This window comes from Myxocyprinus asiaticus, chromosome 25 (genome assembly GCF_019703515.2).
Source record: "Myxocyprinus asiaticus isolate MX2 ecotype Aquarium Trade chromosome 25, UBuf_Myxa_2, whole genome shotgun sequence".
In the NCBI taxonomy this organism is placed as follows: Eukaryota; Metazoa; Chordata; class Actinopteri; order Cypriniformes; family Catostomidae; genus Myxocyprinus; species Myxocyprinus asiaticus.
In genome coordinates this window covers 12,778,898-12,806,625 of record NC_059368.1, presented here as the reverse complement: position 1 = coordinate 12,806,625, position 27,728 = coordinate 12,778,898, and the positions used below count along the sequence as shown (strand labels likewise).

Below are 27,728 nucleotides of genomic sequence, written 5' to 3'. Positions count from 1 at the left end.
ATATATATATATATATATATATATATATAGCTTTTCATCGATATTATAACACATTTTTTACATTATAAGGGAGTTTCAAAGGCCCAAACAAACAAAACTTTATTACTCTACTTAAAAATTAGTTTGCTTACAGGTGACGAAATATGTTGTAGCTCAATTTATAAGTTAATAACAATTCAACCCACACAGGGGAAGGACTGTTATTTAATGTTTACCTCTCTTAAGGCAGGTTCAGCCTATATTGGGTCGCCCTTTGCATTGCGAAGTTCATGTACAATATAATTGCATATTCATTACAGTAAATGCCATACATATACTTAATATGAAAGTGTTTTGAGGTGCTGCACTGTAGCCTATTGCTTATACACACATATTTGTATTAATTATAATAGATAATATATTAATTATATTAATTTTATTCACGGTATATTAATATTATTGACACTTCAAAGTGTTACGTTATTTTGCTGATGGGTGGCGCCCCCTTGCAACTTTGTCACAAACAAGAGGAACTGTCCATATAGTAGCTGTTGCTTATTTACGTTGTCACCACAAAATTGACACATCTGTCATAAAAGGGGGCGGATCGTGCTGTATAGACTTTTCAGTGTTACATGTGTTGACTCAGTCAGACAGCCTGTGGTGGAGGAAACCGTAAAGGACTGAATGGATTTCTAACCTGTCACTTAATTGACCAATCTCTTTCCACCAGGACTATCAAATGGGCTGAATGCTTTTTATAATGAACTGAGCTCCAGTCATTTTGTAATTTAGTGCTCATTGCTTCCCCCACCCCCCCATCAGTTTAGCTCAACAGCAGTTTGGAGGGTCGCGCTGAAAACAATCATCGTCATCAGAGAGAGGAAAAGCCAAATCCGTGAAGTGAATCCAAGGATCATTTCAAGACGGGGAGAAAAGTGCTCAAATCCATCGGGATGTTTGAAGAGTCTAGGCAAGGTAAGCATAAACAACAAACATTAATTTTGACACTGCCAGTTAACTGTATTTTTATGCGAGCTTTCCATTAAGTTGTTTTTGTGTTGCGTGCTAATGCTGCGTTTATGTTGCATGTGTTATTGGTCTTGTTTGTTTCCAATGTGTGCTGATTGAATATGAAACTAAATATGATTAAAGCTGAACGGTAAAATGTAGCAAATGAAGTCTTGATAGAGTATAAAACTGAGCCAAAACATGTTTCATTAAACTCAAGTCTAATTATGCAAAAATTGCTTTTTTTTTTTTTTTTTTTTTTTTTAACTGTATTAGAATTCTATATCCATCCCTCATATTAACGCATCTTTGTTAGTGTATTAGATTGGGGTAATAACATAGAAATGTGCTTCATGTGGTAACATCCAAATTAACCAGCTTGATAGCCTACAAGTCATAGATATCACTTTAAATCACTGAATCAACCTAAATACATTAGGTTACACCAACAAAACTAGTTCTAAGGGTTTGATTAGGTAGAAAGAGCTCCTTTGGGTAGCGATACAAATTTGATTTTTTTACAGTGTATTCTTCTCTTCAATACCATGCTTTAATATATTAGAATTGCAAGCTGACTTTGTTGTATTTTCAGCTAAATTGGCATACAGTGCATTTTTTGTTTTATTAAAGAAGAGGGGGGTGTATTACACAAACCTTCTAGAAAGCAAATTAGATGACAGCTTTTGTAACCACTGTTGGAACAGCAGTGATCTCCACACACACTCATGTGTCCGCACACTGTGTTATAAAGACGTTCAGTACTTCATTACATGATTCATTGCGATGCATGGGTAGACTCAGACAATCCTCAGAAATATAACCTGCTGGAATATGCTGGATCATCAGGAATATGCTGGGGGAAAAAATGGATCATCAATTTATAATGTGTGATACTGTTCATTTTAGTTACGTATAGAGATCAAAACACAAAAAATGAATGGACATCTCTCCACAGCAGTGTCTCACTGTTCTGTTTGTAGAATCTTTAGAAATATTCCCTCTTTGAAGTTTGACAAAAGCATTAGACAATTGACATGTGCTGTCTGATCTGCAATCACAACAGTTATGCCCTGCCATAGCCACCCACTCTGATTCCCCCATCAAAAGAGCAATCATTCTTCAAAGCTTTTAATAAGAAGTCACATTTCTCTTGTTTTGTCTAAGAGGTTTGTATTGGCACTCAGTAACCATTTAAGAGGACTCTCTTTTTTATGAATAACACTTGAAAACTGATGGGAAAATAGTATTGTGTAACAATGTGTTTGAACACCATGCCATGAGCTGTGGACATGTAACATGGGTCACGTGGGTCATGGTTTAGTAACTTCACACTTTTTCTAATATTCTAATATCACATGTTTGGAGTTGCAGGGTTGTTGTAAAACAAGGATTTATGATGCAGCATCCTCTCCCGGGAGAGGATTTCAAATGCTGCTTGTCACCAGAGAGTGTAGTGAATGCTCATTAAGCTAATCATACTGTTCTCCATAAATCCACCAGAAGCCTTAAAGAGGCCATCAGTTTGTTCATAGAAAGCTGAATACTTTTCATTGTCTAAGATGAATGGTGGTTTCAGCTTTAAAAACATTTAATTTTGAGGGCTTAGACAGTTACTGTATGTTATTGTTTGCTGTTTTGCCAAGTAAAAGCATTGCCTTTAACTGAAAAGCAATATATAAAAACCCATAACACTAAAATGTGACATGCTAGCAAAATCAAGTGTATTGTCATGGGAAGCAATTATTGTTCTGTATTAGTAACATGAGACAATTTACATATAATCTGTTCTGCTCTTGGCTTGATATGCCTGGTGGGAAAGACAAGAAACACTGTCTACAAATTGAAAAATCGTGCCAGTTAGCAATTTTCCTGCTTGTTCGTAGTCAGAAAAATTGTATCTCTTTTGGTTTAGAATCAATGAAAGAACAATATCTAAAATGGTTTGCTTATAAACTAAATTGACATTTTATTATGCAGATATCAAGGACTGCTCTTAAGCAAGCTGTAGGCATTTAAAAAATTGCTTTACTGATGATTCAATAAATGTCTTTAACCCTTAAATTTGTGAGTGTTTCCCCAAACATTATTACATACCTCGGGTCTTTAGTGACCTGGCACAAATATCTGTCACAAATGGATCTGCAAGCCCAGATAGTGTTAAGCATCAAAGCATTTTCTGTACAATTAGAAAATAATAGAATAGAATATATTTTTGTATATCAAAAAGATGATGCAACAAATGATAGAATGGGACTCAATACTTCCACACTAAAAATGTATTAGACGCAACTGGCTGTCAAATACTTATTGAGCTACACAAGATATTATCGCAGGCACTATTTAAATCTTAATAGACATACAACCTATGGAATTTCAGTAGTGCACCTAAATGGCAATAGCCATTTCATAATGTTTATGTGTTGATACACTGCTTCTTCGCCAAACAGCAATGTCAAATGTAAATCAAGTCAATCGCCCCCTTATAGCATGTAATATATATTTGCACACGCATATGGAATAGTGATAATTTGCCATTGTTGCACAGAAAATCTATATGATAAAGTAGTCATTTGTTTGAATATAGTTCTCATTTGTCATGTAATAAAGAAAAAGCTATACTCTTTAATAAACTTTAAAATAATCATTAATATATTATTTATGGAAGCGTGAAGATGTATTGCAACATTAATACATATCTTGGGCCCCTAATGACTCATACACTTGGTAATTAAGCAATTTGAAGAAGAAAAAAAAATAGAGATTATTGTTATTTTTTTGTTACACTATTATACACGCAGTATAAGTGAAACTTTAAGAAAATCTTAAGAGGGTGGGGCATAACTTTTAAAAAAAAATTGCATGAGGTAAAGGAGATGGAATGAGGTCCCAGGTCACTAAAGAACCGAGGTATGCATTTAAGGGTTAACTGCAAACAGCTAGTTGGCAAGATTACTGAAAACCTCAAATTATTACTATTATGGTCAACCACCATCATCTAAAATTGTGGTTCTCAACTTGTTAATCTTTTAGATCCAGTTTTTAAATTGGACAACAAGTGGCGACCCAAAGCAGTAACAAAATTGTAGGTCATTCCAGAATTTTGACCAGCTGAATGTCTTGAAAGGACTGATGGAAAGAGAAACTTTTGCCATCGTAAAGTCGTAAATGGTAACCATTTGGACTAGCATCAATCACAATATTGGCTAGTAATAACACAGTAAAATGTATAATATTTATCTGTGGTGGTTAAATGGTGTCCAATAGGTAGTGTGGCACTACATTGCACATTATTAAAGGATCTGCCCTAACCATTGGAAATTGCACTTTTTCTTTAAGAACCTTGAATAACCCTTGTTAAAATGCAATGCAGTGAAATTACATGACTAAAAGGTCTGACTCGTGTCCCATTCTTTACCACTGTAAGGTGGGGTCCACCCAGTGGCCCAAGGATGGTATCCAGTGGCGTGGCTGAAGGTCTCCTGCGTGTTCTGTCTTATCGTGCGCATTAAGTTTATTTAGTTCCAATTGAATAACTATATTATTCGTTTTATGATCCCCGTTTATTTTATCTGACTCCAATTATAAAAGTTTCCAAGGATATATTAATGTTCCAATCTTTATTATTATTAAATTTGGTTTAACATTTGATCATCGTATTTAACTCTATATTGTACTTGTTCATTCAGATTCCTGTTGCTTAGAGAGTCTCGCACCGGCCGTGTATGCGGATCTCACGGTCACAAATACGCCAGTATTGGTCATTTAAAACAGTAATTGACTAAATACTAATTCGATGGCTGCTCATGCTTGCCCTTTTATCTAAAAGTATTTTGTTTAGTCCCCTTAGATAGTATACACTTAGAGTAGCATTCTTTCTACCCAGAGGTCATGACCACTAAATTTACAAAGACCAACAATACCCAAGTTAATATAGCTTTATATAATCATGCCATAGTTTCCTATGTACACTTAGCTAGAAAATATTACAGTAACCAGAGGTTTAGACTTCACACTATTTAGGCTTGATCGACAACTTCATGTTGTCCTAAACGGAAATTCCATATCGAGCCTGTACACTAAGTTCACTTGAACTAATGCCAGTTTGTTAGTCGGAGCTCTAAAGTCTCAGTCGGTGTGCCCCATGCTCCACTAAGAACTGAGCTTTAGTCCGCTACTAACCTGGTCATAGTAATCTACTAAAGACAATAATTTCAGAGTAAATTAGAATAAACTCAAATGTAACAATTTATTTACCAGGTAAAATAATACATTATTCAATTCCAATTAGACAATAAGTCAAATTTAAACATTTATCAATAAAAATTGCATACCTGATAGAGAAAAAACTACACACAGCAATTGTGTGGGATATCTGACTACAGACTCCCCGAGCTCTTGGCCAACCTTCCTTAAATACCAAACAATTCAATTGTTATTTCAGATGTGTTTGATGTTATTCAGGATTTGGTTTACAATTTAGGGGGTTGTAAGTAGACCTTTGGAACTTGTGATTGAGTACGTTGTTTGATGTTTACAAAGAATGCAACTAATCTGAGAGTCCTGGGAGAGAGAGGGAGAATACAATATTTTAGTATTTAGATTTAAGTTCTTAAATCTTACTTGTGATTTGACCTTGCTGAAAGGTAATGAGACCATTTCACCAGTTGCACTGAGACCTCTTAAATGATACCAAACATGTATGATCAGAAAACCTTTTACATTACAGAACAGGATAAGGCTTAGTTTTTGGTGATTCTAAAATGACCTGAGGTGAGGTATGGAAGAAAGGGGGAAGATGTGAGTGAGATTTGCATTTTATGGTCCTTACTCAGTAGGGTGTGTTGTCTCAGGTGGAGATGCTCTTCTGTGTGAGTTTTATGACGTTGGTTCTCGCAGAGTTCTTTGACTTTTACCGGAAATAGCGCCTTTTGGGCATAGACATTCTGGTGCCAGCCTTACACCACCTTCTCGAAAATGCAACTGGTTCGAAGCCAATTATTTAGAATTATATGCTGTATCTTCTTACTTACACAAGAACATTTACCACATCCTTTTATTTTGTGTGAGAAAACAAAGATTCAATATGTATTGATTATGTGAAGGGAGTGTCTTCAGTTAGCTGATAAAAAAATGGTTTGAAGACATTTATTTACAGCAGCAGAATGTTGGCAGGAGGGTTGTGGAGGATGGATCATAAATCTGTTTGATATGGTGTCTCAAAACTGAGTGCAAATGCATTTCTCTGTTTTAGATTTTAGATCTTTCATTTTAGAATCTTTTTTTAATTCTTCAGGAAAGTGATCACACTCCTCAGTATAGGCCTAATGGAGAATGAGACCTCAATCCACGGGGGCTACATCCCGCACTACCTTCTCCGAGGGGATCCCTTTGCATCTAAGCTGTCCAAAGAGGCAGACATAGTGGCTGCGTTCTACATCCTCATCATCGGTAAGCTGAAGATCATGTGTAACTTCTTTGCAAGCTATATGTAAAATGTCATGCTACGATCAGCGATGACTTTGAATTTTATAAGTTAAGTCATTGCAGAGATGTTCTTGCATTAAAAAACAGCTGAAACTGTGCAACGGAATGGAACAGATCACAGCGGTCTTGAGTTGTGTTTTTAAAAGTGGAACTATTTTTAACTTGACAAGTCATCTTAAAAACGCAACACTCATGTGGTGAGACATGACACAACAGCCAAAGATGTCCATCTGTACAGTATGTGTATGGTGGGAAGAAATCAAAAATGCAACTTTGCAGAGAGGGTTTTAAAGTGCAAACTGTCTAACAGCTAAAGTACAGCACACTATCAGCATGTAAATTTAAGCATCACAGCTAAAAATAATAAATACATAAGAAAAAATATAACACTAGTCGACCTCTCTAATCGACCAGTCAGTTGTTTCTAGAGTTTACTCAGTATGGTGACAAAAATAAAAAAACATCCTGTGAGCGGCAGTTCTGCAGGCAGAAACTCCTTGTTGAAGAGAGAGGTTAACGGTGAATGGCCAGACTGGTTCGAGCTGACAGAAAGGCTGCGCTAACTCGGATAACCACTCTGTACAATTGTAGTGAGCATAATAGCATCTCCGAATGCGCAACACGTTGAACCTTGAGGCGGATGGGCTACAACAGCGGAAGACCACGTTGGGCACTTTATTAGGACCATAATGTTCCTAATAAAGTGCTCGGTGAGTGTACATATCTAATAGCTACCTTTTTTGTTTCTTGCAATGATGATGGCCTGTGTATGAAAAGTCTTGCATAAGAGCTACTTGGTTTTAATGTCTTGTTGGTCAGTAAAGCACATACACCTTGCAAATGAACAGTCTTGCAAGTAGTTAAATGGAACTTCCAGGCGGTACCATTTTTTTTCAATAATCTTTAAAGCAGTAGGTCCAAACCCTGATGGTTGATTGTGAATAACTGTAATCAAAAGACTGTAATATAATTGAACACAGATTAAATGGGCCTGTTTTTATAACGTCATCACGTATGCACCAGTACCATGTTTTCAAGGACAAGAGAAAAACATTTTCTTTATGGATTCATGGATTTTATTTGATTATTCTCAGAGAATTGTTTGTCATTATTGATTAATTTCAATGAGAACCCTGTGAGATAGTATCAAATATTCATTTCATAATGCTTGTTGCCTTTATGTGATATATTTTATGCCATATACAGCTTTCTCTGAGATCCTATAGGATAAGTGTGGTATAAAAAGGATACATGATGGATATTCAACCTTCATGTTGTCATGGTGTTAACTTATCAAATGAGTATCAAAAAAGTATATTTCTAAATCAGAATCTGTCAGTCTAGCCTGCCTGATCTGTTTATTTTGACAGTGGTTGAAGTATTGATTGACTAATGGTGGGTGGTATGGCCAAAATATCACATCACAGTGTGAGAAATCTTATATCATGTTAACGGTATATATCACAATTTAGTTAATTTTGCTGGTAATGTAGTAATAATAATAATAATAAAAAATGATTCCTGCCTATTTTTTGCAGAGTTACATGATTAATACTAAAATCAAATGTAATTCATCTTATTTTCTCATTTTATTTTAAACTTGATGGACACAAACCAAAAGTTAATATTCTTCATAACAAATAGGCCTAAATGTTAAATGACTGTAGGCGTATGCACAAAAACAGCTTAACGTAACACGAGTTAAAAATGCTCAGAGTAAAAATATTATTATAAAAGAGATTCTAAATGAATGAGCTACATTCTAAGCCATATTCATTCATAGCCAATAAACACACATCTGTTACTGCACATCAGTTTAACTCTGTATTAATGTGGCAAGCTGTGACGTTGCTTATTCCATTTCGCGTTACTTGTCCATAAGATTTTCCTCATTTTGACAATTTTCACATTAGTCCATGTTTCTTTGGCGCTCTCACGTGTAATTAACCTAAAGCAGCCCTGCCACTGATAGCCCTTTATAATCTTTTATAAATGGTGTTGCAAAATCAGTTGACACATTGTGCGTATAGAATACCATCAGAATGTCCAGACTTATAATAGGCTAGTGGATACATCAAGGTTTAGACATTTTATAAACAAATACTGCATGTCATGTTTTTCCCTAAAATCCATTCACAAAGGATTAATTCGTCATACATGGCATGACAGTAAGCCACGACAAAGAAAGATTTAAAGGAAGAAAGTGTTGCCATAAAAGCATAACATGATATAATACAAAGTATAACATGATATAACAGGTAAACTGTAAACAATATGTTGTGAACAATAAACACTCTTAAAGCCTGAATGAATCAAGTGAATAAACCAAAACATACTGCTCAATTACATTTTCTAAGCTTGTTGCTTACGTTTTGCCATCTACTGCACAATCTAAACCTGTTATAAAAGACTCCAAAAGCTATTATTATTATTTTTTTATTAGTGTGTGTGTGTGTGTGTGTGTGTGTGTGTGTATGTAATGTAATATATATATATTATAATATTATTTAAAATTTAATAGTTCAGCTTTGCCTTCTAACACAATTCTTATAGGATAGAACCAGTATAAATGCAACACTCAATACAAGTAACATTGATAATTAACTTAATACACAATTTAGACCTGTGCACTTGAAATGCACAATCATATGCAACTCTTCAGGCAAAGCATTTTTTGAATAAATAAGCTAAAGTCAAAAAGTGTAACAATTACACCTGCTCTACCCTGAATGTTCCCAAAACTGACAGATACCATATTGCCATGTCATCAAACATTACCTCTACAAGAAATTTTCAGTCACCTCACACTGTCCTTAAAATGTGTCGTCCTTTTTTCTAACAGATATTATCTTGAAACGTGTCATCCAGTGAATTTTAGAATGAACACACAACATGCTCTGATGCATTTAGGTGATGATCCCTTTTGAATTGCAAATACATTATGCAGTTTTTTCCTTCTTTAATGGATAAACATATTTAACATTTTTGCCAGTTTTAATAGGTTATAACACAACCTGACTAAAGAAGCAATCACTCCCCTTGCCAAAAGATTGACTGCTATGCCCACTCTTTGCGCAGTGTTACAAAGGTAGAAATAATTCAGATGTTTTGCCAATGCATGTTTGTCTCTTGTGTAATAAGGTTTTGAAAAAACACAATTCCATAATTCTTGGCCATTCTCCACAGCATTATTTATTCTTCAGTCATCCAACAGTAACCACGGTGTCAAGAAAATGCTCCGAAGGATTTTCTATTTCTCTTTTATGGGGCAACTGTTTATGCCGCCTATCTGTCGCTTAAGCTGTTTTCTCACATGTTGCCAAGGTTGCAGTGTAATTATCATTTGACCTGAACAATTTGTACATTTCAACTCAGATGGCCATTAACTTAACAGTGCTTAAAATTCTCAAAATATTGCTTTTCAATGCTTCATTTAATTACAAGGCTTAAAACCTTAAAGGGATAGTTGACCCAAAAATAATTTACTCTTTTATCCTTCCAGACCTGCATGACTTTCTTTGTCCATGGAACACAAAGGAGATGTTTGGCTGAATGTTCAGTTTCAGTCACCATTTACTTGCATTGTATGGAAAAAACAATTTAATTAAAGTGAATGAATTGCATGAAGTTATACAAAAACAACATGAGGGTGAGTATATGTCAGAATGTTTGTTTTTGGGCAAACTATCCCTTTAAGAACTAACAATGTATCAGTTGGTAAATTGATTGTGCGTGATCAATGCACATCGATTCATAATCATATGAGCACAGTAGACTACAGTGGAAGAGTTCATTGATTTTATCTTTTATCTATCAGTGCTATTATGCATCAGTCAGCTGACACAACAGGCCAAGATATGAAATGATGTGGAATTATGGAGAGCATTATGACCTCCACATAGAAAATCTAAAATAATGTCTCCCAAGATCAGAAAATATGTCCTTGGAGATTATGGATAACACTTAAGTGTTTTCTGAGTAAAGGTTTGATTGTCTGTTCACAGGTTTGAACTGAAGTCCCTCTGAAACCCTTTGACACTTTCAAAGCCCTTTCTAGCTTTAATACATATTCCTGCCATTATAAACTCAGCAAAAAAAAGAAATGTCCTCTCACTTTCAACTGCTTTTATTTTCAGCAAACTTAACGTGTAAATATTTGTATGAACAAAGATTCAACAACTAAGACATAAACTGAACAAGTTTCACAGACATGTGACTAACAGAAATGGAATAATGTGTCCCTGAACAAAGGGTGGGGCAAAATCAAAAGTAACATTCAGTATCTGCTGTGGCCACACAGCTGCATTAAGTACTGCAGTGCATCTCCTCCTCATGGACTGCACCAGATTTGCCAGTTCTTGCTGTGAGATGTTACCCCACTCTTCCACCAAGGCACTTGCAAGTTCCCTGACATTTCTGGGGGGAACAGCCCTAGCCTTCACCCTCCGATCCAACAGGTCCTATGCTCAATGGGATTGAGATCTGGGCTCTTCGCTGGCCATGGCAGAACACTGACATTCCTGTCTTGCAGGAAATCACGCACAGAACGAGCAGTATGGCTGGTGGCATTGTCATGCTGGAGGGTCATGTCGGGATGAGCCTGCAGGAAGGGTACCACATGAGGGAGGAGGATGTCTTCCCTGTAATGCACAGTGTTGAGATTGCCTGCAATGACAACAAGCTCAGTCTGATGATGCTGTGACACCGCCCCAGACCATGATGGACCCTCCACTTCCAAATCGATCCCGCTCCAGAGTACAGGCCTCGGTGTAACACTCATTCCTTCGATAAATGCGAGTCCGACATCACCCTGGTGAGACAAAACCGCGACTCGTCAGTGAAGGGCACTTTTTGCCAGTCCTGTCTGGTCCAGCGAAGGTGGGTTTGTGCCCATAGGTGACGTTGTTGCCGGTGATGTCTGGTAAGGACCTGCCTTACAACAGGCTTACAAGGCCTCAGTCCAGCCTCTCTCAGCATATTGTGGACAGTTTGAGCACTGATGGAGGGATTGTACGTTCCTGGTGTAACTCGGGCAGTAGTTGTTGCCATCATGTACCTGTCCCGCAGGTGTGATATTCGGATGTACCGATCCTGTGCAGGTGGTGTTACACGTGGACTGCCATGTGTCCTTCCTTTCTCCCTGTAGCGCTGTCTTAGGCGTCTCACAGTACGGACATTGCAATTTATTGCCCTGGCCACATGCCTAAGGCACGTTCATGCAGATGAGCAGGGCATCACCCTGGGCATCTTTCTTTTGGTGTTTTTCCAGAGTCAATAGAAAGGTCTCTTTAGTGTCCTAAGTTTTTATAACTGTGACCATAATTGCCTACCGTCTGTAAGCTGTTAGTGTCTTAACAACTGTTCCACGGGTGCATGTTCATTAATTGTTTATGGTTCACTGAACAAGCATGGAAAACTTTGTTTAAACCCTTTACAATAAAGATCTGTAAAGTTATTTGGATTTTTACAAAATCTTTAAAATACAGTGTCCTGAAAAAGGGACATTTCTTTTTTTGCTGAGTTTACTTGCAGTGTATAAACTAGGCCACCAAAAGTGGAGAAAAGTATAACATCAATGGGGAAACAATGTGTTTGTTTGACTGTTCTAAATTCACTTTATTCCATGGAACATGAAAGGAGATGATGGGCAGAATGTTTGAGACTGATAGCCTCAGTCACCATTCACTTTCATTTAATCTTTTTTCAATACAATGAAAGTGAATGGTGACTGAGACAAAACATTGGCCGTTTCCATCTGGAATTAAGATGTGTTTACGGTGATCTAATCACTTGTGATAAGCTGAAACGCATTCCTGTTTTCAGCTGGTATTTCCATGTGTTTCAAATGTGTCTTCTGTGATCACTTATATTAGGATTTTGAGAGGAGAGTCTCTGATTTAATGGCATAAATCACTATGCCATTGTGCTACTGCATGATTTTAAACTGCAAAAAAGTCATAAAAGACAAAGCGCAAATAACTGCGCACTGTTTCACCAAGATGCAGCTGAAATTTTATCTAAGCACAAATGCAACACTTCAAGCTAAATTCTACATTATTTTTGTAGATTATTAACCTGAGCTTCAGTTGTGTTTTCTTGTCAACTATGTTACTGCATGTTGATTTCAGACGCACTGAAGAAAATCCATGAAGTTCTCGTGCTTATGTATGTATCCGCTTTTTCAAATTTTCTGATCGGATGGTTATTTTCTTTTAAAGCGCTTGTAACCGGCAAAGTTTAAACTGTTGTTTTAGCGTAGCGGGTGAAGGGTGGTGCTTCGCTTGCTGTCCGGGATTCATTCAGGGCAGATTGCATTTCACACGTCAAATGCGATGTGGTCACATGCGTTTTGACAACCTCCGTATGTGGTTTCAGTGATCAAATCACAATCTGTATTTAGCGCTGGACCCTTGTGATCGGACCACCAAAAACACGTCTTAATACCAGGTGGAAACGGGGCTATTCTGTCAAACTCCGTTTGTGTTCCATGGTTGAAAGAAAGTAACGGGTTTGAAACAACATGATGATGAGAAATGATGACAGAATTCTCATTTTTGGGTAATTTATCCCTTTAATATGAAGTCTCAATAGCATGAAGACCATCTTCAGATGTAATGGACCATCTTCTAGTAATGGACTACATGTAATCTGAATTACACAATCAGTACTTTGTAAACAAAAATCAAGTACTTGTAGAGTGTAAATTGGTACTTTAAACATTTGCATTTAGTCATTCAGCAGACACTTTTATTTAAAGTGACTTCCAAAATGAGGAACATAAGCATTATCCATTGGATTGCACTGCTAAATTTTATTCATAGCTGGAGTAGTACAGAAGTTAGAGCAGAAAAAAGACAAAAAATTAATTAATTTTTAATTCAAAGAATTAATTTTTATAAATACATTTGAAATAAAATTTACCTTTTAAAATTACCTTTCAGAAGTAATATACCCAACACTGACATTAAATGTCTTTTCCTTAAGGCACATAGGTAAAATACAATGTCAGAATGTTTAAAGCATATACTGTAAATAGTTATGTTTTTAGAAAATGTGCATTATTACAATTTGACTTAACTTTTTGCTCTCCTTTAACAGGTATCATGTCAGCCACTGGAAATGGCTATGTCATATACATGACCGCCAAACGGAAGAGCAAGTTGAAGCCGCCAGAATTCATGACACTGAATCTAGCTATATTCGACTTTGGCATATCAGGTGAGCTCATGAGAAATACTTCATGAGATAAGCATACCACTGAAGCATCTTTCATTTGTGCTTGTTCAAGTTCTATTAAAATTAATTCATATTTCTAAAATGTTATACCCAGAATATGGGTGAGATTAGGTACAGTGACCGGGAAAACGTATGTAAAACTTTTGAATAAACCTGGATTTCAGGAGAAATTAGTCATAAAACTGGTCATATAAATTATCAAATTCAACTAAGTTACATAAACACATTCTGCTTAACACAAACAATGAAAAGTTCAAACATTCACAATGCTGGGTGATCTGGATCCGGAGTCAGTTACCTCGAGTTCAGTCAGATAAGATTGGAAAATGTCAGTGCCATCCTGCTTTATGAAACACTCACAAATGAGAAATCCAGGTAAATATGAAGGGTTTTCATACTTTTCCACTGCAACTGTATGCAGTTCATTACAGGAGATACACTGAAATGACTCTTCTGATGTGTGTGTGTGTGTGTGTGTGTGTGTATATGTGTGTGGTATTTCATTGAAAGCACCTTTTGGATTTTTATTGAAGATATACAGCTTTCAGTCTGTGTTGTAGTGGCCCCTTGAGCCTTGGGCATTAGGTTTTGAATGGACAGTGTTGCTGTAAATCAACCAAGGTTACTCGGCTCTGCCTCTTTTATGACTCTGGTCTTGTCATCCCTCTCTCTGATTCATTTGCTGTTATTAAAATACACTTGTATTAGTTATACATTACCTGCTTTATATTTACGACAAGGTTTCAAAGATGAATTAATATATCAAATTCCTTTTATGGTTGACATTGTGCTTTTAATTACACATGAAACCTGTAAAGACCATCTTTTTTCAGGTTCCTCTGGTCCTCCTTTTGTTCACCTGACAACTGTTCAGTACTCCGTTATGAACACAGTCTCCTGTGTACACGCTGATATATCTGATTATATAGAAAAGTGCTTTAAAGGAGAGGCAAAAATAAAGGATTTTTGTAGTTTATGTAGACAGACTTGACAATTTCTTTCTCCTGATCTTAAAAATCTTGTGATCAAAAGGCTTAAATGATTGAAATTGGTTTTGCTGTGACTTGTCCATCAAGTGCCCAGCATACATGGAAACTCCTTCAATACTGTTTAAAAAGCATCCCAGGATCCACCTCATGAGGGTTTTGAAGGTTTGAAGTTCTTCAAGGAAGCTAAAATATAAGAGTTTTGATTTGTTTAAAATGTTTGGTCACTACATAATTTCCATACATGTTATTTCACAGTTTTGAAGACATTACTATTATTCTGAAATGGTGTAAACAGTAATAAAAAAGAATGAGTTGCTGTATCCAAACTTTTGAGTGTGTGTAGATTTCCTCTCTACCAGTTTTTTATTCATTCTTGCACTTTTGCCCCACCTAGTGGATACCTGTGTAGTTTCACAGCCTTAGAGGAGCAGTGATAGTTGGCTGATGTGAGTTCCATTCAGAAGTGATCATCCCCATGTCCTGTTCCCTTCAAGGACTTTACCATCCACTGTGACAGTTTTGGAGGGCTAAAAGGTGTTGGGCTCAAAAATAAGCTGTCATTCGGAACTCACTTTTTAAAGGAACAGTTCACCCCAAAATTACAATTCTGTCATTGTTCACTTACCCTGATGCCATCCCAGATGTGTATGACTATCTTTCTTCAGCAGAACACAAATGAAGATTTTTAGAAGACGATAGAGCTCTGTCAGGTCCTTATAAAACAAGTAAACGGGTGCCAGCACTTTGACGGTCCAAAAGTCACATTTAGGCAGCATAACAGTAACCCACATGATTCCAGTCAATCAGTGAATGTCTTCTGAAACGAATTGATAGGTTTATGTAAGAAACAAGTTGATAATTAAAATGTTATTCACTTTAAATTGGAGCTTCCGTCCAGGGCGCTGAAATATCATGATTGTTCTCCCTTCAAAATGGCTTGTTTTTTTTTTTAAAGCAGGGTCTGTGTGTTGTAATAAAATCAGCATTTCTTATTACCTAATGCTTACTGCCCTCAATTATAATTGGATCGTTTTATGGTCTGTTAAATTGTCATCGTCTTATACAACACTCTGAAAGAACTTGCTTTCTAAGATTTACAGAACAAATTACCTTCTTTACTGGTGTAGTTAAAGAAACGTTACTGCCGTGTGACTTATCAGAGAGATAGTAAAAACATTTGTCCTTATGAAATGCTTGCTTGTTGTAAACTAAATTTTTTTTTTTGCAGTATTACATTTAAACTGCCCTTGCCCTTTCCTCATTAAGTTAATTTTAGTTAAAGCTGAAGTGTGTAATTTCTGCGCCACTAGCACCACTGAACGGAATTGCAAAAATCTGAATATGCCCACTGTCCTGATGCCTTTTAATCAAACAAACAGATACTTCCACCCCAAACTCACACCATTGTTTGATTCAGTGTTGTTGTGTCGGGCTGGATGGGTTGCTTAAAACAGAGAAATTTTATAGTGCCACAGAGACCCTGTTTACAGTTTTCGAGGGAATTAACCTATGATCAGCTTACTTATAGTTGTCTACTAGTTGTGTATTAATCTGTGATGGGAGAAAGTATGTAATAGAGGTGTGCAACCCGACCCAGTCCCAACAGGACCTGAGAAACCAGTCGGGATTGGGCCAGTTTTTAAAAGAATGACTTCGGGTTCGGGTCTGGTTCTGGTTAGTAATTAATGAAAATATAAACGGGCCTACCTGACTCATTTCGCACACACGCTCTCACTCAGACGAGTTAGGGGCCATTCACATTGAACGTGGTTTTTGTGTGCTTCTGCTCTGTATTTCCCATTGTTTTCCTATGTAAACACATTCTGGAGGTATGTCCACTGCGTGTTGTTTCTCCAGTCTCGTGCAGGATCGACATATTTTTTAGACACCGTGTCAAGTTATAAAGAACTTCTAGTTTCAAAAATGCATGTCGAGACATCTCTCTTTTTTTTTTTTTCTCCTCGCTGCGTCTAACTTGTTTTTAGCACAGGTGTCACAAAGATTCAACGATCTGAACAAGTTCTGTCTGCATAAAGTACTTTGTTTCCACGTTTGATAAACGTTAAGCCAATGTTTTTTTTTCTTCTGCTCTGGTGTGCTGAAGGGTCGATGTACTTTAAAACTGTGTATGTTTACTGTCGCAATACTGTTACGAATGTTGCCTGTGATGCTTACATAAAAAAACAGACTACTGTAACAATACTTGCTAGGAGAAGAAATAATAAAGAGAGTGAGCGACTTCAGGTTCGGTTTGGGCTTAAAATCTGACGGTACCATTCAGGCCGGTTAGGGTCAGGCCACGCCGTCTCAGGTACGGGTCGGGTTCCTGTTTCATTTTAAGGCCCATGCATGCAGACCTCTAGTATGTAACCATGGGAAAAAGTTACACACCTTAAATAATTTCTGCATTAGTAGTATCACCAAACAGAACTGCAAAAAGAATTACTGTTTTCAAACAGGTTTCCCAAACACTCCCTGAATCTTTCATTGTTTGGACATCAGATAGCCACAGCCCCAAACTCACGCAGCTGGTTGAGCCACTGTTGCTTTGTCGGGCTGATCGGATTGATCGGAATGTTTTTATAGCGCTAGAGCCTTAGGCTTACTCATAGCTGTCTCTGCATATTAAACTGGGGGAAAAAAAAGTATTTTTACAGAAAAAAATAACACTTTACCTATAAGCATGGCTTTAATTGCTTGGTACAGCATGAAGATAATAATAATAATTTTATTAATATAGCACCTTTTAGCGATTTAAGCACAAAGTGCATCACAAAACATAAAATCAATTACACACACAGTAAAACCCAACATATTCACACAGTATTAAAAGCATCGCAGTAAAACACAACACATTCACATAGTAATAAAAGAAAGTCTTAAAAAGCGAGACTTAAACACACAGACACAGTGAGGACAGGAAACTAGATCAGATATGATTTATCATTTTAAATGCTTATGAATTGTCCTTGACAGTCAGGCTGTTGAAATTCAGCATTAGGATCCATTGCAATTTGGGTATAAATTAAGTTTTGTTTTCAGTGTCGGAGTAAACATTGGGAGTTGTTCCAGAGTTGGAAAACTAATGGATTTTGTTCCTCCCAAAACAGCCTAGAATGAGTTGGCCTTTCTAACTTGTCGCCTGTTAGCAGTATGGCATTACAATATTTCAGAATAATGGGGCTTTTGTTTTCCTGAGAGTCATGTACTGTACGTGGCAGACTGCTTTAGTGCGTCAGATTTGCGCAGACTTGGGGTTACTGTATCCTTTCCACCTCTGGCTACCCTTCCCATGTGTTTTTCTGTTAAACAGATATATAGGTCACACATTGACCTGTTTTAGTGACGTCACTTTTACCCGCAGCCGCCATGTTTGTGATCATCAGCGGGAGGAAACAATGGTGGTGAATGGAAAAACACCCAAAAAAAAACGATATCAAGAAAAACATCAAAAATTGCTTTTGATCCATGCCAAGTCCCAGGAAAAGTTCATACAGGTCTGAAGACAGCACAGATAGTGGCCAAATTGAACTTTCGCAGACATTTAAAGATATTTTATCCAAGATTCATCCACGGATGCAGGCGAGTCTGGTGTGTGACCAGCGAGTACACACGCCCACCGGCACATCACTGTAAACTTCTCTCATTCAGAAGTTACAAATGTTTTTGTGTTGTTTTCTGGTCTAATTTAGTCACTATATTAAAAACTTCTGTGGTGGTCCCATCTGTATGAATGTAAGAGCTTCTTTTAACTCCTGAAAAAGGTTTTTTGTCGCATCTCACAGCGCAGCACAATGAAAGTATATGGAATATTGGTCACAAACATGACGGCACGGTCATACAGTGATGTCCCATGAAACAGGTCAATACTGTACAGTACAGAAGGCCTATAAAATTTAATAGGAATCTGCATAAATATTGACATACTACTGGGAAAGGTATTGGACAGAATTGTGACACTTTTTGAGGGATGTGCAAATACATTATTTTGTCAAATGCATTACTGGGGATATGTCCAAACAGGATATGCTAATTGTGTGCGGAACAATAATACTGATTTTTAAAGGAATATTTTGGGTTATATATATATATATATATATATATATATATAAACTTTTTAACCCCAAAATTTTGCTTTACAAAATTACACGTTACGCTTTTTAGTGGAATTAAGAGTGTCTTACCAAGAGTTGTCTCTGCATATTATAGGAATAGTTCATACAAAAATAAAAATCTCTCATCATTTACTCACCCTCATGCCATCCCAGATGTGAATTAATTACTTATGCAGAACACAAATATATTTAGAAGAATATCCCAGCTCTGTAGGTCCATGCAATTAAAGTGAATAGTGACCAAAATTTAAAGCTCCAAAAAGCACAAAGTCTGCATGAGATTAATCTATATGACACCAGTGGTTTAATCCATGTCTTCTTAAGCTATTTAATTGGTTTTGGGTGAGAATAGACCAAAATGTAACTCCTTTTTCTCTGCATATCTTGCCAAGCTTGAAATCATGTTCATCAAAGAGACTGCTGAAGTCAAGATTTATAGTGAAAAGGAGTTATATTTTGGTCTGTTATTACCCAGTACTGATTGGATCACCTCCGAAGACATGGATTAAACTAATGGAGTCACACGGATTACTTTTCTGCTGCCTTTATGTGCTTTTTGGAGCTCCATCATTTTTGGTCACCATTCACTTTAATTGTATGGACCTACAGAGCTGAGATATTCTTCTAAAATCTTTGTGTTCTGCAGAAGAAAGTCATACACAACTGGGATGACATGAGGGTGAGTAATTTTTTGCGGAACTATTCCTTTAAGATGGGATAATAGGTTTTAATATAGAAATGACCTGCTTTCACAATGCTCTGTTCCAATTTTCCAAAAGACTTCCACTGTAAGTGCATTACAGCACACACATATTTTCTTTGGCTTTACATACTGTGGGATAAGTCAAAATTATTTTCTGTGGTGAAGGATTTTTTGTTGTATTTGTAATCCAGAATTTTAATTTAAACTGGTTTAAGTTTCTTTTACCTGAAATGTCATGGCATAATCAACACCCTTTAATTAAGAGCTTTGCACAGCAACACAAGAGTTAATATATTCATCCCACAGAGCATGCAAAAATACTGTGCTGCTGTTCTCTCATATGCAAATAGCTGCTAGTCTCTCATGAATCTCCAGAAAATCTGTCAATTTGCTGACTCTCTGCTAGTATTAATATGCACAGTTTAGTTAAGATCATATTGCTCAAAAGTATGTATACTGCAGATTTCTCAGGCACTCCTGGTTGTTTCATATGAAATTATCCTCTGAGAGCAGACTATAGATCTGTGTTTGTTCTTCTTTTCTATTGGTTTTGCAATGTGCTATAATTCTGGCAGTGGTACTTCGTATGGCTTTTGTGATATGAATTTCCCCCCTTTTGTTTGTTTTTCCTCAGTTACTGGAAAGCCATTCTTTGTGGTGTCTAGTTTTGCCCATCGCTGGCTCTTTGGCTGGGAGGGCTGCCGCTTCTATGGCTGGGCTGGCTTTTTCTTTGGATGTGGCAGCCTTATTACTATGACAATTGTCAGCTTAGACCGCTACTTGAAAATCTGCCACTTAAGATATGGTAAGAGATCTTGTCTGTCTGTCTGTCTGTCCATCCGTCCATCCATCATCTATTTATTAGATTAGTGACCTAAATAGTGCAGAATTGTAAATATTTCTAATTAATTTTTTTGCCATAATTCCTCTTTGTATGTTCTTTATACCAGTTTAAATAAGACTTTGAATGTGGTCTCAAATTTGTGGACACCATTGTATCTATCTAGCTAGCTTGACTAACATGAATTTTCTTTCCCATCAGGTACATGGTTCAAACGGCACCATGCTCTTCTCTTTGTGGTTTTCATTTGGTTCTATGCTGCTTTTTGGGCCACTATGCCACTGGTGGGCTGGGGTAGCTACGCCCCTGAGCCATTTGGCACCTCCTGCACACTGGACTGGTGGCTGGCCCAGGCCTCAGTAGCTGGTCAGAGCTTTGTTATGTCCATACTTTTCTTCTGCCTTGTCCTCCCCACTGGCATTATCGTCTTCTCCTATGTCATGATTATCTTCAAGGTGAAGTCTTCAGCCAAAGAAGTCTCTCATTTCGACACGCGGAATAAGAACAGCCACAACCTGGAGATGAAGTTGACTAAGGTTGGTATGTTAACATATTCAGTCATTTCTTGTGCCATTTTTGTTTATGACTAAGGTGTGAATTATAATCTGGGCTTTGAGCCCCCCTAATTAAAGGGATAGTTCACCCTTAAATTTAAATCTAAAATTGAAATTAAATCATCCTTAAGTCATCCATTATATGGGAAAAAGATTTTATGATAGTGAATGGTGATTGACTGAGGCTGTCAGTCCCTAACATACTGCCTAACATCTACTTTTGTGTTAAATTAAAGAAAATCAAATGGGGTAGGAATACAATGATTTTGAGGAAATTATGACAGAGTTAGTGCTTTAATTCAATATAAACCTCAATAGATTGCAACTTTAAAAAATACTGATTTCTCTGAAAGAGTTGACCCTCTGAAAGTGTAATTTTATTATTCAAACAAAGTTCATGAAACCATTTATTCATATTTTGGAAATACAATACAAAATACAATTGGCAGTAATGTTGTTGTGCTTTCATCCTCCAGGTGGCGATGTTGATCTGTGCAGGGTTTTTAATAGCGTGGATCCCTTATGCTGTGGTCTCAGTGGTGTCTGCTTTTGGCGAGCCTGATTCAGTGCCTATTTCAATCTCTGTTATACCGACTTTGCTGGCCAAGTCCTCTGCCATGTACAATCCAATCATATATCAAGTCATTGACTGTAAGAAGAACTGTGCAAAATCGCTCTGCTTTCAAACATGGGTTAAAAGGAAACATTACAAAACATCAAGGTATGTGTACCTCTTCAAATTCAGCTGGAATAGGAATAAACTGGCTTTCAATCAAATCTCCACATTCTTTTTGAAACAAGTGCATACAGTGCATAACAGAATGTTTCTAGCATATAATCTTGGAAACTTTAAATATTAGCAATATTCTGAACTACTTGGAGACATTGTTATATTAAAGATGAAGTGCGGAATTTCTGTGCATCTACCGTATCAAACAAAATTGCAAAAATAATTACTGTTCTAAAAACAGGTTTCCTAAACACTAGGCTTGGGACAGATTCCTTTTTCAGGCATCGATAATCAGAAAATGTTTCTGATGATAATCGATCTATATCAGCATTTTTTGCTATATAAATAGGGCTACTCGCTGCTAAATGGAGCCCTTAAATCTATAGCAAAGGCTTACCAGTATTTCAGTATTTACCAGTTCCAGTCGGTCTAGGAGTCAGCAGTAAGAGCGATCCCATACATATTTCTCAACACAGTGTTAGTAAAGTGTGAGCAGCAGGGTAACTGAAAATCCAGTTTCATTTCCTCTTACATGTTTAGGAAAAAGGGACACTCCTCTACGTTAAGCGCCTGCATATCTCTGACTATCTGTTCATGGGATATTAGATTGGTTGTGTTCCTGGAGTTTGTCAATTCTGCCTTGCCCTTTTTACACACTGTTATTGATTTATACAGGTGTTGGCCAGCTCCATCATCTCGGAATCCGAAATGACTTTCCAAACTTTGCTTCTTTTACGGTTTCCCCAAAACTCTCATTTGTATATCTGCCAGAACATTACCCACAATGAAACGTCATGCGAAACACTCACTGCACAAATGTAGGGGTGACGAAAACTTAGTATTAGGTACAGTAAATGTCATCACCCCCTTGTGGTCTCCCAAAGCTATTACGCCAGACTACATTAAATTAAAGGCCAACTGACTGTGAATTGGAAAGCACACAAACTAGGCTTCTAATTTAAATATCAGCTAAAGTTAATATGTTGAGGTCTCAAAAGTATCGAGAAAATAATGCGCCGATCAATAATCAGAATTAGCTTTATTGCCAAGTGTGCTCACGTACACAAGGAATTTTTTTCACACAGAACATTACAGTGAAACACAGAATATAAAACAAGGTAAGAGTACAAAAAAAAAAAAAAAAAAGACAGAGAATGGTGTGTGTACATGTGCAGGTTGTAATATATGTGCAAGGTAGGGGTATTTACAGTTATTGAATTAAATGAGTGAATTTACATAAGCACATGACATATTTATACATTATTGCACTATGGGAGTCCTGAAGGCAGTTTAATTGTTCATGTGGAAAATGGCTTGAGGGTAAAAACTGTTCTGCCTGGATGTCCTGGTGCTGAGTGCTCTGTAGCACCGGCCAGAGGGCAACAGTTCAAAAAGGGAGTGGGCAGGGTGTGTGGGGTCCAGAGTTATTCTACCTGCATGTTTCCCCTAGTACGGGGGGATTTTCTCCTGAAGCCCACTATCATCTCCACTGTTTTGAGCATGTTCAGCTCAAGGTTGTTGTGACTGCACCAGACAGCCAGCTGTTCAACCTCCCATCTGTATGCAGACTCATCACTGTCGTGGATTAGGCCAGTGACCATGGTGTTGTCTGCGAATTTCAGGAGCTTGACAGAGGGGTCCTTTGCAATGCAGTCATTCATGTACAGGGAGAAGAGCAGTGGAAAGAATGCATCCCTGAGAAACACCAGTGCTTATAGTGAGGGTCCCGGATGTGATTTTCCCCAGTCTCACTAGATGCTGCCTATCTGTCAGAAAGCTATTGATCCACCGGCAGATTGTGGTTGGCACGGATAGCTGTGTCAGTTTGGTTTAGAGATCAGGCATGATGGTATTGAAGGCTGAACTGAAGTCCACAAATAGGATCCTTATTAAGTCTCAGGTCTGTCGAGATGTTGCAGGATATAATGCAGACCCATGTTGACAGCGTCATCCACAGACCTGTTTGCTCGGTAAGCAAACTGAAGGGGGTCTAGCAGGGGTCCAGTTATGTCCTTCAGGTAGGCCAAAACCAGTCTCTCAAATAACTTCATGACAACAGACGTGAGAGTGACAGGTCTGTAGTCATTAAGTCCTGTGATTTGGGGTTTTTTTGGGGGACTGAAATGATTGTCCATTATTAATGATGAATGAGTGTTTTGAAGCAGCAAGGATCTTCACACTGCTTCAGTGATATATTAAAGATCTGTGTGAAGATGGGGGCCAGTTGGTCAGCGCAGATTTTCAGACAGGCAGGTGAGACACCGTCTGGGCCTGAAGCTTTCCTAGACTTTTGTTTCCGGAAGACCTGGCACACATCCTCCTCACAGACCATAAGTGAAGGTTGAGTAGCAGGAGGGGGGAGGAGGGGGGTTCCAGGAGGTGTTGGTGAAGATCAGAGCAGGGAATGGGTGTGAGACTGGGCTTTTCAAACCTGCAGTAAAACACATTTAGTTCAGCAGCCATTTGTTGATTCTCTACAGAGCGAGGGGGAGGTGTCATATACTTGTTAATGCTTTTTAGGCCTTTCCACACAGATGCAGGATCGTTGGCTGAAAACTGTTTTTCAGAGTAGCTTCTTTTAGCTACTCTAATTTCCTTGGTCAGTGTGTTTCTGGCCTGGTTGTACAATATTTTGTCCCCACTTCTGTAAGCATCCTCTTTGGCATGACAAAGCTGTCTGAGTGTTGCTGTAATTGATGTATTAATATTTTATGTCATTCCTGCTGAACACTCCCCACAGTCTGCCATTGGTGGGACAATAAGGCAGACAACAAGGCAATAGAGCCTATGTTTACACTTTTCAGGGAATTCAACCTACAAATTATTTGTAGTTGTCTCTGTATACTAAGTTGGGATTGGAGTAAGTATTTTGACTTTGGAAAAATGGCACATTTAGCCTTTAACCATTTTTTCCCTGAAAGAGACAATAAATGTTCATATATCTATGGCCTTTAAGTTCCTCTGCACTAAATCATCATATTATGGATCAAACACATCAAATGCATTATGTCTGTTCTTATGGGATAGTTATAATATATGGAATGGTATGCTCTCTCCATATATTACATATTTATTATCATCCTGTGTCAGTTTATTTTTGTTTTTGAAATTATTATTGAAACACAAAACCCAGCATGACTTGATAAGACTGAACATAACAAACAACAATTGATTGACTGAAGATTGAATTCAGCCATCTTGTTTTTCCCAGGTTCTACTCCATCGCTGCCTCCATGAAAGAGAGACCAGCCAATGAAGTTCAAATTGAGATATGAGCAAATGACAGGAACTCACAGTTGGCCTGTGATTGGACACTTGGCACTTTTCTTATTATTGTGCAATTTAGATATCAACAACTCCTGTTAGGATATGAATGCCCTTGCCTAATTTTGCTGGTGTTTTGTAATGCTGTTAACATCACAAACTCTATGAAACCATCTCCTTTTAATTTAACCAGTGTGTGTATAGAAGAATTAAGTGGTAAAGATATGTATTTTTATATTTTTTATGGTTATTTGTTTGTTTTATAATCCTGCATCTGTGATCTAAACTATGCACATCTGTATTGTCCCTAAAGCACTATTCATATTCCCAGCACAGTACCACGTTTTTTGATAGCTAAAGTGATGTCACTTTTTAACAAAAACTAGTCTGTGTCCAGTATGTTGTTTCTCATTTATTTGAGTGAGTTGAAACACAGAAATCACGCAAATCTACGTAATAGGGGCAATTTGCATGGTTACAGATAAACAACAAAATATAGATAGATATAAACACAACATAAGTGGAAAGTACCTTGCTGTTATTTTCAGTCTAATTGTATAAACACTGATGCACTGATTTAGACTTGATATTGTATTCCGTTTACATAGTATAACACAGACGTAGCATGGTAGTTTTGGGTCATGTGCAATGATTATAGATATTTTTGCAGTTTTTACATTGAAAAGTGTGTCCCAATTTTCAAGCTTTAGTTTTGAAAAAAATAAAATAAAATTTTAAGTATATTACATTTTAAATATTAAGCTCATTTTCAAAAAATTAAAAACTGCAACATTTAGGTAACATTTAAACTTTCTGTTCCATACATAATAGCCTTTTGGATGATATCAATCCACATAAAAGCAGGCAGTCCCTGTACTATCAAAGGTTTTTTCATTATAAGTTCTGCAGTGATTGAAAGTTTCCCAGAAATATCCCTAGGATTTGAGATACTGTTTTTTTTTTGTTGTTTTTTTTTTTGCACAAGGCAACAATTATAAGTTTCAGTAATTTCTTAATCTAATACTTAAGCGACTCAGATGTCTAGAATGATAGAAGTTTCCTTTTATATAACTAAGAGACCCATTCAGCAAATTTTCTTACCATACGGTTATAGTGAACATAATACTGTATCAACCCAGAAACACTAAAGGAAATTATATAGGAAGAATGTCTGAGCAGCTCTTTTCCAAAGTGGATTCAAGTATTCTAAAAGCAGTCTATAGACTTTTATAGATAATAATAATGATTATTCCTTACATTTATATAGGGGATTATTAGGAAGCCATGATGGAAAGAGGCCAATGGTCTACATTGTCCAGGACAATGGCGTTACTCACCTACTCTTTTTTTTCTTTTCTTTTTTTATTTATTTATTTTTTTTATAAACGTCCGGTTTAACGTCTCATCCGAAAGACAGTGCCTTTTTACGGTGCTCCGTCACAATACTATGGCATTGGGACCCACACAGACCGCAAGGTGAGCATCCACTGCTGGCCTTACTAATATCTATATAGCTATATATCTATTTAAGTGCTATATATGTCTTCTGAACACATATGACAGCTTTGTCTGAGAAACACCCAAATTAAAGACATTATTCACTGATAATCTTCCTCTCTGCTGTTGCTCTTAAATAGAGTTTTCCATGATCGGTCATGTGACATGCGAGAATAAAGGTGTTCAATTTCAATGATTTCAAACATGGAGCATTGTGGCTTAAGGTGTAATTTTTTCTTTGAACAAGCGTGAACTGTATTTTAGCGCAATGGTGAAGGGGAAGATAATCAGTGCATAATGACTTAAAATTGGGTCTGATCCTCACACATCTGATCCTCAGACTTGGAACATATTGCACAAGTTGCAATCTCATTTTGTGTTTCATGGATGAAAGGAAATAATATTGGATCGGAACAACATTGATAAATGAAGTAAATGATGACCAGATTTTTATTTTTGGGTGAAATATTCCTTTAAAATCCATCGGCTTCTCCAGTCTGTTGCTGCGGTTGGTAGCTGATCCTGATGGTCTTAGTTCTCCCTCAGTAGTTTATTCAGTTAAATCAGCAGTTTGACCAAAAGGTTACGTCCCTTGTAAATCAGCATCCTCAAGTTGCAGGAAGAGGTGAATGTACTAGATGCTTCGCTTTAAGGCTCCAATTCTTAAATCCATCATTAATAATGGACATTTGCTACTCATTCTACATAAAACATTGCGTTATGGTCATACCTAAGGAAAGGTTTTTCAGATATGGTCACAAAGCGCTTAATATGCCTTTCCATGGGAATTGATGCAAAATTTAGTATGTCTTGAGTGTGCTTAAGTAAATCTAATTGGTGATGTGAGAGGCTTATACAGACAGACTGAAGGATACTTACCAAAGATTTGCATATTTCAGTTGGGACATGCATTTTTCCAATATGCAATATTATTTAACATACTGTTTTATGATTTAATTATTGCAATAAAGGCTATAACCATAACTAACAACAACATAACTTATCTTTTAATATGTGTCCAGCTTCCAAATGTCATGACATTATCAACTGATATAATACAGTGATTAAGGCTATGAGGAAATCCACATTTTTACCACAAATATTATTAAAAATTTTGTTGCATATGTTAAAGAGCATACAGTACCTTGATGACAATTCAATAAAATATAATTAAAGAAATGTTGATTTCAAAATGTTAACCTACAAAGAATGTCACCTAGAGGATTCAGTGTTACCAAATTAAAGTAGCTACATGCTCAAAGAAACATGTTTTACATGATGAATGTATGAAAGCTCACTGTGTGTGTTTTCTGAATAAACCATAG

General features: G+C 36.9%; 1 protein-coding gene across 1 annotated transcript; it reads left to right on the top strand.

Moving 5' to 3' along the window:
• The first annotated feature begins 673 nt into the window (after positions 1-673).
• Positions 674-27,728, top strand: LOC127416145 (opsin-5-like). Its single transcript, XM_051655312.1, has 7 exons — positions 674-957; positions 6,284-6,438; positions 13,573-13,692; positions 20,152-20,322; positions 20,560-20,894; positions 21,389-21,633; positions 24,854-27,728. The coding sequence occupies exons 2-7, from the start codon at positions 6,315-6,317 to the stop codon at positions 24,915-24,917; spliced, it is 1,059 nt and encodes a 352-aa protein (XP_051511272.1). The 5' UTR covers positions 674-957; positions 6,284-6,314; the 3' UTR covers positions 24,918-27,728.

Coding starts and splice junctions, on each gene's coding strand:
- LOC127416145 (XM_051655312.1), top strand. CDS start 6,315: ATGGAGAATGAGACCTCAATCCACGGGGGCTACATCCCGCACTACCTT. Junction 13,693..20,151: donor ATTCGACTTTGGCATATCAG/GTGAGCTCATGA, acceptor GTTTTTCCTCAG/TTACTGGAAAGCCATTCTTT. Junction 20,323..20,559: donor AATCTGCCACTTAAGATATG/GTAAGAGATCTT, acceptor CTTTCCCATCAG/GTACATGGTTCAAACGGCAC.